General features: G+C 43.4%; 1 protein-coding gene across 1 annotated transcript in view; it reads left to right on the plus strand.

Annotated features, from left to right (window-relative positions):
- The first annotated feature begins 2309 nt into the window (after positions 1-2309).
- The window catches only part of LOC128643823 (proton channel OTOP2), a 31008-nt gene continuing 19423 nt past the window's right edge, over positions 2310-13894 (plus strand). The window contains exons 1-4 of the mRNA XM_053696641.1: positions 2310-3091; positions 4947-5316; positions 7558-7694; positions 12368-12426. Coding sequence (XP_053552616.1) covers positions 2999-3091; positions 4947-5316; positions 7558-7694; positions 12368-12426 — 659 coding nt within the window. The 5' untranslated portion in view covers positions 2310-2998. The remainder of the gene's footprint in view (positions 3092-4946; positions 5317-7557; positions 7695-12367; positions 12427-13894) is intronic.

A 13894-nucleotide genomic window follows, 5' to 3' on the forward strand; every position in this document is an offset into this window, starting at 1 on the left:
ACTTTGGGATGTCTTCTAAAAAAAAATATATACATGTCAATGGATATTCAGAGATTCCTGAAAGATATTAGTGTCCCAATGTAACTAGCGCTAATTTTGAAAAAAAGTGGTTTGGAAATGGCAAAGTGCTACTTGTACTTATAGCCCTATAACTTGCAAAAAAAGTAAAGAACATGTAAACATTGGGTATTTCTAAACTCAGGACAAAATTTAGAAACTATTTAGCATGGGTGTTTTTTGGTGGTTGTAGATGTGTAACAGATTTTGGGGGTCAAAGTTAGAAAAAGTGTGTTTTTTTCCATTTTTTCCTCATATTTTATAATATTTTTTATAGTAAATTATAAGATATGATGAAAATAATGGTATATTTTGAAAGTCCATTTAATGGCAAGAAAAACGGTATATAATATGTGTGGGTACAGTAAATGAGTAAGAGGAAAATTACAGCTAAACACAAACACCACAAAAATGTAAAAATAGCCTTGGTCCCAAACGGACAGAAAATGGAAAAGTGCTGTGGTCATTAAGGGGTTAATCTATCCCAGTTCTTGCAGAAATATGTTATCCTGGATGCTGAACTCATCTTTCACTCCTTGTAACTGCAATCCTATGGGTTGCCATTTTGTTTAATCCATAGGTTAAAAAAAAGTTGGTTTATAGAGCATAACAACCTGAAATGTAATCAGACCCTTAGCGACTGCAGCTCTTATAAAGACAAAGCAACCCAGATCCTAAAGAAAAACACATTACTATTAGATAAAGCCAGTCAGGGGTCTCCATATTTAGATTTTACACTAAAAAATAATCTTTTGAAAATAGTTGTGTTTTTTCCCTTGCAACCTATCTATACCTATCTATCGTGATTCAGATAGATAATGCAATTTTAAACAACTTTCTAATTTACTACTATTATCATTTTTTCTTCATGCTCTTGCTATCTTTATTTAAAAAGCAGGAATGTGATGCATAGGAGCTGGCCCATTTTTGGTTTAGAACCTGGGTTATGCTTGCTTATTGGTGGGTAAATGTCAGCATCCAATAAGCAAGCGCTATCCTTGGTGCTGGACCTAAAATGGGCTGGCTGCTAAGATTTACATTCCTGCTTTTAAAATAAAGATAGCAAGAGAACGAAGAAAAATTGATAATAGGAGTAAAAAAGAAAGTTTATAAAAATTTCATGTTCTATCTAAATCATGAAAGAAAAAATTTGGGTTCAGTGTCCCTTTAATCAGAGAAAGAATCATAATGGAGAACATTGGAATTGGTGGAAATGCTGGTACATCTCCTCTCCTACCCAGCATGCAATGCACTTACTGGTGTTTCACCCCCGCCCAATTATACCTTTTATATTAGGGGCTTTAAATCTTAGACATGATGAGCTCCGAGTGAAGTTTATAAGTTTTATTATGAATGTGGTGTAAATCAATCAGTCGATAGAATATAAATCTGGCCTGCTGGGAGAAAGAGGAACTCATAGTCATAGACAGGGATTGCAGACAGATTAAAGACTAGAAAAGATAAGCTTGGGGCTGCAGACATACAGATCGGGGTTACCTACAGGTGAGGATCTACAAACAGAATAGGTGCTCACTTAGATTCCAGGGACCAAAAACACAGAATCCTAAAAGATGTTCATCAAGAGAGATTGAACCAAGAGAAGCCCTCTCCAAAATGCAGTTTCATTAAAATATTGTAAGCATTGAATAAGAATCTGCTCAAACCATAGACACCAAACTCACCAAAATCACTAGAGATACCAGACCCAAGAAATACCAAGGTCTAGAATATCAAGCTTCAGAGGAGCTCAATTCCAGAAATACCAAGATCTAGAATATCAAGCTTCAGAGGAGCTCAATTCCAGAAATACCAAGCTCTAGAATATCAAGCTTCAGAGGTGCTCAATTCCAGAAATACCAAGTTCCAGAAATACCCAGCACCAGATATACCAATATCCAGAGCATTCATCAAAAGACTCCAGCTGCTGAAACTTTCAATTTAAGGATCAAAAACCTTCTGCCAAAGTAGCTCTCGGGATTCAGGTAAGATTTAAATTATATACTGCAAATATAAATAGAAACTCCTTGTCTGGCAGTCTCCCGGGGTCTGACCCTGTAAAGCTTCCAGAATTGCAAAATTACAGGTTACACATTTCAGGAAAAAGTTCCTGGCACACCATGTCACTGTGACACACCACCTAACCCCTGCCAATATTCAACCAGTCATCTCTACAGGGGTTATGTATTGCTCACAAATAATATAATTTGCTCATTCACTGCTCACTGCTTTCACACTCTATTCCCATGCACCTGCTAATAACCTGCACACATTACCCACTGCTCACTGCTTTCACACTCTATTCCCATGCACCTGCTAATAACCTGCACACATTACCCACTGCTCACAGCTTGTACACATGCTTTCACACACTGCTCACTGCTAGCTTTCTGCAAACAATTTGCTTGTACACTGCTCACCACTACTTTACTACAATTTTCACAAACAAAGTAGTCACAGCTTTTAACTCACACTCACTTCTCACTTGCACTTACTTATGGGTAACCTATAGCTAACTTACAGATAGCAACTTAAACATACATCTTACTGTTCACAACTAGCCTATTGATAATACATTGCACTTGCTTTGCTCCCCACATTCATACACTATTTGCATGTAATAATTTGCACGTACAATATTCACTATTAACACACACACTGCTCACATCTAACCATGCACCTACTTGCACACAACATTCACTTATTGCACACACTTAAAGATAAACTACTCACTACTTACACACTTATACACTCACCCATAGCTTACATGAGCACTGCTCACAAGTAACTGGCAAATACTTCTCACTGCTTTTATACACTCTGCTCACACAATACTCAAAGGGAGCCTACTCACAACCTACACATTCAGACTTCCACACTTGTCATAGGTGATCTATTGCTAATCACTTACATGCACACTGCATGGGAATGATTTTGGACAGGGATGCATATAAAAGAATCCAAAATCTTAGGAGTCAGAACTAGAACTTTAGGAGACCTGGCTTCTGGAATATGCCAAGCCCTGCACAAATTACAGGTAATCTGCTGCTAACAACCTGCACATATGCTGTTTATTACATTGTACACATTACTACACACAAAACAATAGGCTTATACTATATTCCACACAGACATTGCTCCACCAATCACACAAATCTGCTCACCCTACTCTGTATACACATGCACTACTCTGCCTAAATCACCTTCGCACACACACATGGGTTACCTTGCATACAATCTGTGTTAATTTGCTCTGCAACTTGTCCACTTGTACAATGTTGTGCACACACAAAACACAGACATGAATTCCTCTACACCGACCTGGTTTTGCACATGCATTACCTTGTGCACATAATCCTTTTAACATACAATGCTCTGCAGATGCAATTCTACACCAAAAAATGTATACACTGTATGGGCATTTATCTTTGTATGCATTTTGTTATCAACATGCACATTCTGTATTCCCAACATTGTGCATACCCTGCTTTATATACTTAAAAGGATACTAAACCCAATTTTTTTCTTAAAGGGACAGTCTAGTCCAAAATACACTTTCATGATTCAGATAGAGAATGTAATTTTAAATTATTTTCAAATTTACTTTTATCACCAATTTTGCTTTGTTCTCTTAGTACTCTTAGTTGAAAGTTAAACCTAGGAGGTTCATATGCAAATTTCTAAGCCTTTGAAGACCGCCTCTTCTCTCAGGGCATTTTGACAGTTTTTCACCACTAGAGGGTGTTAGTTCATGTGTGTCATATAGGTAACATTGTGCTCACGCACGTGGAGTTCAGGTGAGCCAGCTCTGATTCGCTAACATGGATGTCTGTCAAAAGAACTGAAATAAGGGGGCAGTTTGCAGAGGATTAGATACAGGCTAATCACAGAGGTAAAATGTGTATTAATATAACTGTGTTGGTTATGTAAAACTGGGGGATGGGTAATAAAGGGATTATCTATCTTTTTAAACAACAAAAATTCTGGTTTAGACTGTCCCTTTAAATGATTCAGATAGAGCATGCAATTTTAAGCAACTTTCTAATATACTACTGTTATCATTTTTTCTTTGTTCTCTTGCTATCTTTATTTAAAAGCAGGAATATAAAGCCTAGGAGCCGGCCCATTTTTGGTTCAGAACCTGGGTTATACTTGCATATTAGTTTGCTAAATGTAGCCACCAATAAGCAAGCGCTATCCAGGGTGCTGAACCTAAAATGAGCCCGCTCCTAAGCTTCACATTCCTGCTTTTTAAATAAAGATAGCGAGAGAATGAAGAAAAGTTGATAATAGGTGTAAATTAGAAAGTTGCTTAAAAATTGTGTGCTCTATCTGAATCATGAACAGAAAAATTTGGGTTGAGTGTCCCTTTAATGCTCTTTCTATACCGTCTTCTTCATACTCTGCATACAACATTCCAACTTACTTCTATTACCTAATTTGCTTCATTCTTTAGATATACTTTAATGAAGAAATAGCAATGCACACGGTGAACCAATCACAGGAGGCATCTATGTGCAGCTACTAATCAGCAGCTACTAAGCATATCTAGATATGCTTTTCAGCAAAGAATATCAAGAGAATGAAGCAAAATAGATAATAGAAGTAAATTAGAAAGTTGTTTATAATTGTATGCTCTTTCTAAATCGTGAAAGAAAAAATTTGGGTTTCATGTCCCTTTAAGTAACATTTATAAATAACAGAAAATGTTATAATATCACAAAGTATTAAACTGCGCCCCACCCGGCTTCTTCATAATGCCGCCGAGCTGGTAAAATATCCTGTGGAGAATATTTTGTGTATATAATCTTACCATTCATGGTATAATTAGACTGAATAAATAACAAATAGAGGCAATTAATAATAATATATTAACAAGCTTTCCCCCTCAGCACGTGAGCATGAGTCCTGACACCAAGGATGAAACCCCCACTGCTATTAGTACCATATCCACAGCACCCACCTACACACATGACAAGATAAGTCTGGGACAATCATCTCTCATATCTGATGGACCCCCTGAAGTGTGGAAGAAGGGAGGCCGCCTCCTGTCTGCACTGCTTGCACTAAATGTGCTGCTGTTGGCATGTGCACTGGTGAGCAGTGGGGCTTTTAGTGATGTGAATGTGGCAGAGAGAGAGGTTCTGTCCTTCCTCAGTGTCCTAATGGGTCTCAGCGGATGCTGGATGGTACTCTACCTCTTGTGGACTTACAGACACCCAGACCTCAAGGACTCACATGCTGGACCAATATGGCTGAGAGGTAAGAGCGATATACATCACAATATGATGTCTTTGTTAAAGGGATATGAAACCCAATGTTTTTCTTTCAAGATTCAAATAGAACAGCAAATTTAAGCAGCTTTCTAATTTACTCCTATTATCAATTTGTATTTGTTCTCTTGGTATCTTTATTTGAAAAGCAGAAATGAAAGATTAGGAGCCAACCCATTTTTGGTTCAGCACCTGGGTAGCAGCTATACAGGGTGCTAAACCAAAAATAGACCGCATCACATTCTTGCTTTTTAAAATAAAGATACCAAGAGAATGAAGACAAATTGATAATAGGAGTAAATTAGAAAGCTACTTAAAATTGCTGCTCTATTTGAATCATGAAAGAAAAAAGTTGAGTTTCATATCCCTTTAATGTTGGAAATTCCACTTGTCCTCAGGTTCCAGACTTTTATTTTAATTTTCTGTTTTATTGTCTCTCTTTTCATTCAAATACATATGCATTTTGTGAATACATAGAATAATGTCATATAAAAAGATTATACCTGTATATGGAGGAATTTAAGGTGTAAAGAAGCTTTCCTCAGTATTCAGGGATTTATGGAAGAATAATAGTAAGGAAGATCTTTCACCAAACACAAGAGAATTTACTGTTTACATTGAAAAAATGTTATAAGAAGATTCCCCCGAAATAACAAACAGCTAGATTACAAGTTTTGCGTTATGAGCGGTGCGGTGCTAGCTTGCACGTTATTGTCACCGCTCACTTCCCTACAGCGCTGGTATTAAAGGTTTACAAAAACCCGGCGTTAGCAGGCAAAAAGTGAGTGTAGAGCAAAATTGAGCTGCATACCGCACTCCAATACCAGCGCTGCTGAAAGTCGCGGTGAGCTGGTTTTACATGCTCGTGCACGATTTCCCCATAGACATCAATGGGGAGAGCCGGCTGAAAAAAAGTCTAACACCTGCAAAAAAAGCAGCGTAACGCTCCGTAACGCAGCCCCATTGATTACTATGGGGAAACAAAATTTATGTTTATACCTAACACCCTAACATAAACCCCGGTCTAAACACCCCTAATCTTACACTTATTAGCCACTAATCTGCCGCCCCCGACATCGTTGACACCTACATTATACTTATTAACCCCTAATCTGCTGCTCCGGACATCGCCCCCACTATAATAAACATATTAACCCCTAAACCGCCGCACTCCCACCTCGCAAACACTAGTTAAATATTATTAACCTCTAATCTGCTGCCCCTAACATCGCCGCCACCTACCTACACTTATTAACCCCTAATCTGCTGCCCCCAACGTCGCCGCCACTATACTAAATTTATTAACCCCTAAACCTAAGTCTAACCCTAACCCTAAAACCCCCTAACTTAAATATAATTAAAATAATTCTAAATAAAACCTACTATCATTACCTAAATTATTCATATTTAAAACTAAATACTTACCTATAAAATAAACCCTAAGCTAGCTACAATATAACTAATAGTTACATTGTAGCTAGCTTAGGGTTTATTTTTATTTTACAGGCAAGTTTGTATTTATTTTACCTAGGTAGAATAGTTACTAAATAGTTATTAAGTATTTACTAACTACCTAGCTAAAATAAATTCAAATTTACCTGTAAAATAAAACCTAACCTAAGTTACACTAACACCTAACACTACACTACAATTAAATAAATTACCTAAATTAAATACAATTACCTAAATTACAACAAAAAACACTAAATTACACAAAATAAAAAAAGAAATTATCAGATATTTAAACTAAATACACCTAATCTAATAGCCCTATCAAAATAAAAAAGCCCCCCCCCAAAAAAAAACAAAACAAAAACCCTAGCCTAAACTAAACTACCAATAGTCCTTAAAAGGGCCTTTTGCGGGGCATTGCCCCAAAGAAATCAGCTCTTTTACCTGTAAAAAAATACAAACAACCCCCCAACAGTAAAACCCACCACCCACCCAACCAAACCCCCCAAATAAAATCCTAACTAAAAAAACCTAAGCTCCCCATTGCCCTGAAAAGGACATTTGGTCAACAGTATCAAGGCTGCAAGCAGATTGAGCAAGTTACCATTTAATCTCTAATGTAGTGAGTCTGCGGCTGGCAAGGTAGCATACTATTAAACCCTCTTAAATGTATCCTTCCTAACCACACAACTACCCAGACTGTGTCTAAATACACCCCTGTTTTACTTCACCCTCATGGGGTATTCTTCACTCGTGCACTTTTTTGTCTTTGTTACAGTGGGCCTTGCACTGTTTGGTGTATGTACTCTTGTTTTGGATGTTCTAAAGATTGGAAAGACTGTCAATCTGGGCAGCTGTGCATCCCCCCTCAGTATAGTCCACCCTGTAATTCAGTGCGTATTTGTGGTAATACAGGTAAGAACAGGAAAACAATCCATAATATTTTGTTATGTATGTCTATGATTGTAATCCTTATTCTGCTGTGTTTCTGTGCACCATGCTCTCTCTGCCTCCCGGCTCCTCTTGTGTTGTGTTTATCTGCCCATTTTCTCCCTGTGCCCTGAAAGTCTGCCCCTTTTCTCCCTGTGCCATGCAAGTCTGCCCTTTTTCTCCTTGTGCCCTGCAAGTCTGCCCATTTTCTCCTTGTGCCCTGCAAGTCTGCTCCTTTTCTCCCTGTGCCCTGAAAGTCTGCCCCTTTTCTCCCTGTGCCATGCAAGTCTGCCCTTTTTCTCCTTGTGCCCTGCAAGTCTGCCCATTTTCTCCTTGTGCCCTGCAAGTCTGCTCCTTTTCTCCCTGTGCCCTGAAAGTCTGCCCCTTTTCTCCCTGTGCCATGCAAGTCTGCCCTTTTTCTCCTTGTGCCCTGCAAGTCTGCTCCTTTTCTCCCTGTGCCCTGAAAGTCTGGCCCTTTTCTCCCTGTGCCATGCAATTATGCCCCTTTTCTCCCTGTGCCCTGCGAGGCTGCCCCTTTTCTCCCTGTGCCATGTGAGTCTGCCCCTTTTCTCCCTGTGCCCTGCGAGGCTGCCCCTTTTCTCCCTGTGCCATGTGAGTCTGCCCCTTTTCTCCCTGTGCCCTGCGAGGCTGCCCCTTTTCTCCCTGTGCCATGCAAGTCTGCCCCTTTTCTCCCTGTGCCCTGCAAGTCAGCCCCTTTTCTCCCTGTGCCCTGCAAGTAGGCCCCTTTTCTCCCTGTGCCATGTGAGTCTGCCCCTTTTCTCCCTGTGCCCTGCAAGTCTGCCCCTTTTCTCCCTGTGCCATGCAAGCCTGCCCCTTTTCTCCCTGTTCCCTGCAAGTCTGCCCCTTTTCTCCCTGTGCCCTGCGAGGCTGCCTCTTTTCTCCCTGTGCCATGTTAGTCTGCCCCTTTTCTCCCTGTGCCCTGTGAGGCTGCCCCTTTTCTCCCTGTGCCCTGCGAGGTTGCCCATTTTCTCCCTGTGCCATGCAAGTCTGCCCCTTTTCTCCCTTTGCCCTGCGAGGATGCCCCTTTTCTCCCTGTGCCATGTGAGTCTGCCCCTTTTCTCCCTGAGCCCTGCAAGGCTGCCCCTTTTCTCCCTGTGCCCTGCGAGGTTGCCCCTTTTCTCCCTGTGCCCTGCAAGGCTGCCCCTTTTCTCCCTGTGCCATGTGAGTCTGCCTCTTTTCTCCCTGTGCCCTGCAAGGCTGCCCCTTTTCTCCCTGTGCCTTGTGAGGTTGCCCCTTTTCTCCCTGTGCCATGCAAGTCTGCCCCTTTTCTCCTTGTGCCATGTGAGTCTGCCCCTTTTCTCCCTGTGCCATGCAAGTCTGCCCCTTTTCTCCCTGTGCCCTGCAAGTCGGCCCCTTTTCTCTCTGTGCCATGTGAGTCTGCCCCTTTTCTCCCTGTGCCCTGCAAGGCTGCCCCTTTTCTCCCTGTGCCATGTAAGTCTGCCCCTTTTCTCCCTGTGCCCTGCAAGTCTGCCCCTTTTCTCCCTGTGCCCTGCGAGGCTGCCCCTTTTCTCCCTGTGCCATGTGAGTCTGCCCCTTTTCTCCCTGTGCCCTGTGAGGCTGCCCCTTTTCTCCCTGTGCCCTGCGAGGTTGCCCCTTTTCTCCCTGTGCCATGCAAGTCTGCCCATTTTCTCCCTTTGCCCTGCGAGTCTGCCCCTTTTCTCCCTGTGCCCTGCGAGTCTGCCCATTTTCTCCCTGTGCCATGCAAGTCTGCCCCTTTTCTCCCTGTGCCCTGCGAGTCTGCCCCTTTTCTCCCTGTGCCCTGCAAGTCTGCCCCTTTTCTCCCTGTGCCATGCAAGTCTGCCCCTTTTCTCCCTGTGCCCTGTGAGTCTGCCCCTTTTCTCCCTGTGCTCTGCCCCTTTTCTCCCTGTGCCATGCTCTCCCTGTGCCATGCAAGTCTGCCCCTTTTCTCCCTTTGCCCTGCGAGTCTGCCCCTTTTCTCCCTGTGCCATGCAAGTCTGCCCCTTTTCTCCCTGTGCCCTGTGAGTCTGCCCCTTTTCTCCCTGTGCCCTGCGAGTCCGCCCCTTTTCTCCCTGTGCCCTGCGAGTCTGCCCCTTTTCTCCTGGTGCCCTGCGAGTCTGCCCCTTTTCTCCCTGTGCCCTGTGAGTCTGCCCCTTTTCTCCCTGTGCCCTGCGAGTCTGCCCCTTTTCTCCCTGTGCCATGCAAGTCTGCCCCTTTTCTCCCTGTGCCCTGCGAGTCTGCCCCTTTTCTCCCTGTGCCATGCAAGTCTGCCCTTTTTCTCCCTGTGCCATTCAAGTCTGCCCCTTTTCTCCCTGTGCCCTGCGAGTCTGCCCCTTTTCTCCCTGTGCCATGTAAGTCTGCCCCTTTTCTCCCTGTGCCATGCAAGTCTGCCCCTTTTCTCCCTGTGCCCTGCGAGTCTGCCCCTTTTCTCCCTGTGCCCTGCGAGTCTGCCCCTTTTCTCCCTGTGCCATGCAAGTCTGCCCCTTTTCTCCCTGTGCCCTGTGAGTCTGCCCCTTTTCTCCCTGTGCCCTGCGAGTCTGCCCCTTTTCTCCCTGTGCCATGCAAGTCTGCCCCTTTTCTCCCTGTGCCCTGCGAGTCTGCCCCTTTTCTCCCTGTGCCATGCAAGTCTGCCCTTTTTCTCCCTGTGCCATTCAAGTCTGCCCCTTTTCTCCCTGTGCCCTGCGAGTCTGCCCCTTTTCTCCCTGTGCCATGTAAGTCTGCCCCTTTTCTCCCTGTGCCATGCAAGTCTGCCCCTTTTCTCCCTGTGCCCTGCGAGTCTGCCCCTTTTCTCCCTGTGCCCTGCGAGTCTGCCCCTTTTCTCCCTGTGCCATGCAAGTCTGCCCCTTTTCTCCCTGTGCCCTGTGAGTCTGCCCCTTTTCTCCCTGTGCCCTGCGAGTCTGCCCCTTTTCTCCTTGTGCCATGCAAGTCTGCCCCTTTTCTCCCTATGCCCTGCGAGTCTGCCCCTTTTCTCCCTGTGCCCTGCGAGTCTGCCCCTTTTCTCCCTGTGCCATGCAAGTCTGCCCCTTTTCTCCCTGTGCCCTGTGAGTCTGCCCTTTTTCTCCCTGTGCCCTGCGAGTCTGCCCCTTTTCTCCCTGTGCCATGCAAGTCTGCCCCTTTTTCTCCCTTTGCCCTGCGAGTCTGCCCCTTTTCTCCCTGTGCCATGCAAGTCTGCCCCTTTTCTCCCTGTGCTCTGCGAGTCTGCCCCTTTTCTCCCTGTGCCCTGCGAGTCTGCCCCTTTTCTCCCTGTGCCCTGCGAGTCTGCCCCTTTTCTCCTTGTGCCATGCAAGTCTGCCCCTTTTCTCCCTATGCCCTGCGAGTCTGCCCCTTTTCTCCCTGTGCCCTGCGAGTCTGCCCCTTTTCTCCCTGTGCCATGCAAGTCTGCCCCTTTTCTCCCTGTGCCCTGTGAGTCTGCCCTTTTTCTCCCTGTGCCCTGCGAGTCTGCCCCTTTTCTCCCTGTGCCATGCAAGTCTGCCCCTTTTTCTCCCTTTGCCCTGCGAGTCTGCCCCTTTTCTCCCTGTGCCCTGCAAGTCTGCCCCTTTTCTCCCTGTGCCATGCAAGTCTGCCCCTTTTCTCCCTGTGCTCTGCGAGTCTGCCCCTTTTCTCCCTGTGCCATGCAAGTCTGCCCCTTTTCTCCCTGTGCCCTGCAAGTCTGCCCCTTTTCTCCCTGTGCCCTGCGAGTCTGCCCCTTTTCTCCCTGTGCCCTGCGAGTCTGCCCCTTTTCTCCCTGTGCCCTGCGAGTCTGCCCCTTTTCTCCCTGTGCCCTGCGAGTCTGCCCCTGTTCTCTTTGTGTCATGTTTCCTTGCTCCCTTTGTGTGTAAGTACTACTATATATATATTATATATGGGGAATATTTTAATACTTTGAAAAGTTTATTAAATAACATATCTCCAAAAAGTACCATAGGCTTTAAAGTGAATGTAAAGTTTAATGAATAAGTGCCGTTTTTTTTAAAAATACTCCAAAAACAGTGGCACTTTCATCATTAACCTTTTTTGAACCGTTTTTTAAAATACCTTTTTCTTTATGGAAAACAGACTGGCGATCCTCCGCCCGCAGCTCCTCTGTACTTAGTACAGCAATCGTTGTGAGGACCCTAAGGCGTCTATGTAAAGTTTAATCAATAAAAGTGCCCCTGTTTTTAAGAGTATTATTCATTAAACTTTACATTCACTTTAATAGTGCAGTGTGAAGAAGAAAACAACCTTAAGGGTCTTTAAAGGGACATTCCAGACAAAATTGGAATCCACATGGATGCATTTCAGTTTTTAATATAGCTGTTTCAAAAGTGTATTTAAATATGCACCATGCACCAGCATTTTAAACACAGTACTTGCTCAGTGAGCCTAAGGTGCCTGTACCATATGGTAATGACTCAATCTGTTAATTTAGGGCATGATGCAAGCCCCACTGACACCTGAGCAGCTGCAGTATTTAAAATGCTGGTGCACTGAGTATATCCAGCTATACTTCACATGCACGTGCAGATAAAAATGTTAATGCTAAAACAGTGATAACGTTTACTAGAAGCATTGTTGCCAGTACATGTACTGTATATTACAAATATGTTTCTATTCAAAGATGTAATTCATCTATGTGTGTTTATATTTTGACCAAATGTCCTTTTAAATCTATAGAGCTCCCCTACTTTTAAGTCTAATTGATGTTTTTTTCTATGCAGACATATTTTCTATGGGTCTCCTGTCAGAACTGTGTGCAGATACATATTAATCTCACAAGGTGAGCTCAGTGTGAGTGTGAGTGTGCAGATACATATTAATCTCACAAGGTGAGCTCAGTGTGAGTGTGCAGATATATATATTAATCTCACAAGGTGAGCTCAGTGTGAGTGTGAGTCTGCAGATACATATTAATCTCACAAGGTGAGCTCAGTGTGAGTGTGAGTGTGCAGATACATATTAATCTCACAAGGTGAGCTCAGTGTGAGTGTGCAGATATATATATTAATCTCACAAGGTGAGCTCAGTGTGAGTGTGAGTCTGCAGATACATATTAATCTCACAAGGTGAGCTCAGTGTGAGTGTGAGTCTGCAGATACATATTAATCTCACAAGGTGAGCTCAGTGTGAGTGTCAGTGTGAGTGTGCAGATACATATTAATCTCACCAGGTGAGCTCAGTGTGAGTGTGAGTGTGCAGATACATATTAATCTCACCAGGTGAGCTCAGTGTGAGTGTGAGTGTGCAGATACATATTAATCTCACAAGGTGAGCTCAGTGTGAGTGTGAGTGTGCAGATACATATTAATCTCACAAGGTGAGCTCAGTGTGAGTGTGCAGATACAAATTAATCTCACAAGGGGAGCTCAGTGTGTGTGTGAGTGTGCAGATACATATTAATCTCACAAGGTGAGCTCAGTGTGAGTGTGAGTGTGCAGATACATATTAATCTCACCAGGTGAGCTCAGTGTGAGTGTGCAGATACATATTAATCTCACAAGGTGAGCTCAGTGTGAGTGTGAGTGTGCAGATACATATTAATCTCACAAGGTGAGCTCAGTGTGAGTGTGCAGATACATATTAATCTCACAAGGTGAGCTCAGTGTGAGTGTGCAGATACAAATTAATCTCACAAGGGGAGCTCAGTGTGTGTGTGAGTGTGCAGATACATATTAATCTCACCAGGTGAGCTCAGTGTGAGTGTGAGTGTGCAGATACATATTAATCTCACAAGGTGAGCTCAGTGTGAGTGTGAGTGTGCAGATACATATTAATCTCACAAGGTGAGCTCAGTGTGAGTGTGCAGATACAAATTAATCTCACAAGGGGAGCTCAGTGTGTGTGTGAGTGTGCAGATACATATTAATCTCACAAGGTGAGCTCAGTGTGAGTGTGAGTGTGCAGATACATATTAATCTCACAAGGTGAGCTCAGTGTGTGTGTGAGTGTGAGTGTGCAGATACATATTAATCTCACAAGGTGAGCTCAGTGTGAGTGTGAGTGTGCAGATACATATTAATCTCACAAGGTGAGCTCAGTGTGTGTGTGAGTGTGAGTGTGCGGATACAAATTAATCTCACAAGGGGAGCTCAGTGTGTGTGTGAGTGTGTAGATACATATTAATCTCACAAGGTGAGCTCAGTGTGTGTGTGAGTGTGCAGATACATATTAATCTCACCAGGTGAGCTCAGTGTGTATATGAGTGTGCAGATACATATTAATCTCACCAGGTGAGATCAGTGTGAGTG

This window comes from Bombina bombina, chromosome 1 (assembly GCF_027579735.1).
Source record: "Bombina bombina isolate aBomBom1 chromosome 1, aBomBom1.pri, whole genome shotgun sequence".
NCBI lineage: Eukaryota > Metazoa > Chordata > Amphibia > Anura > Bombinatoridae > Bombina > Bombina bombina.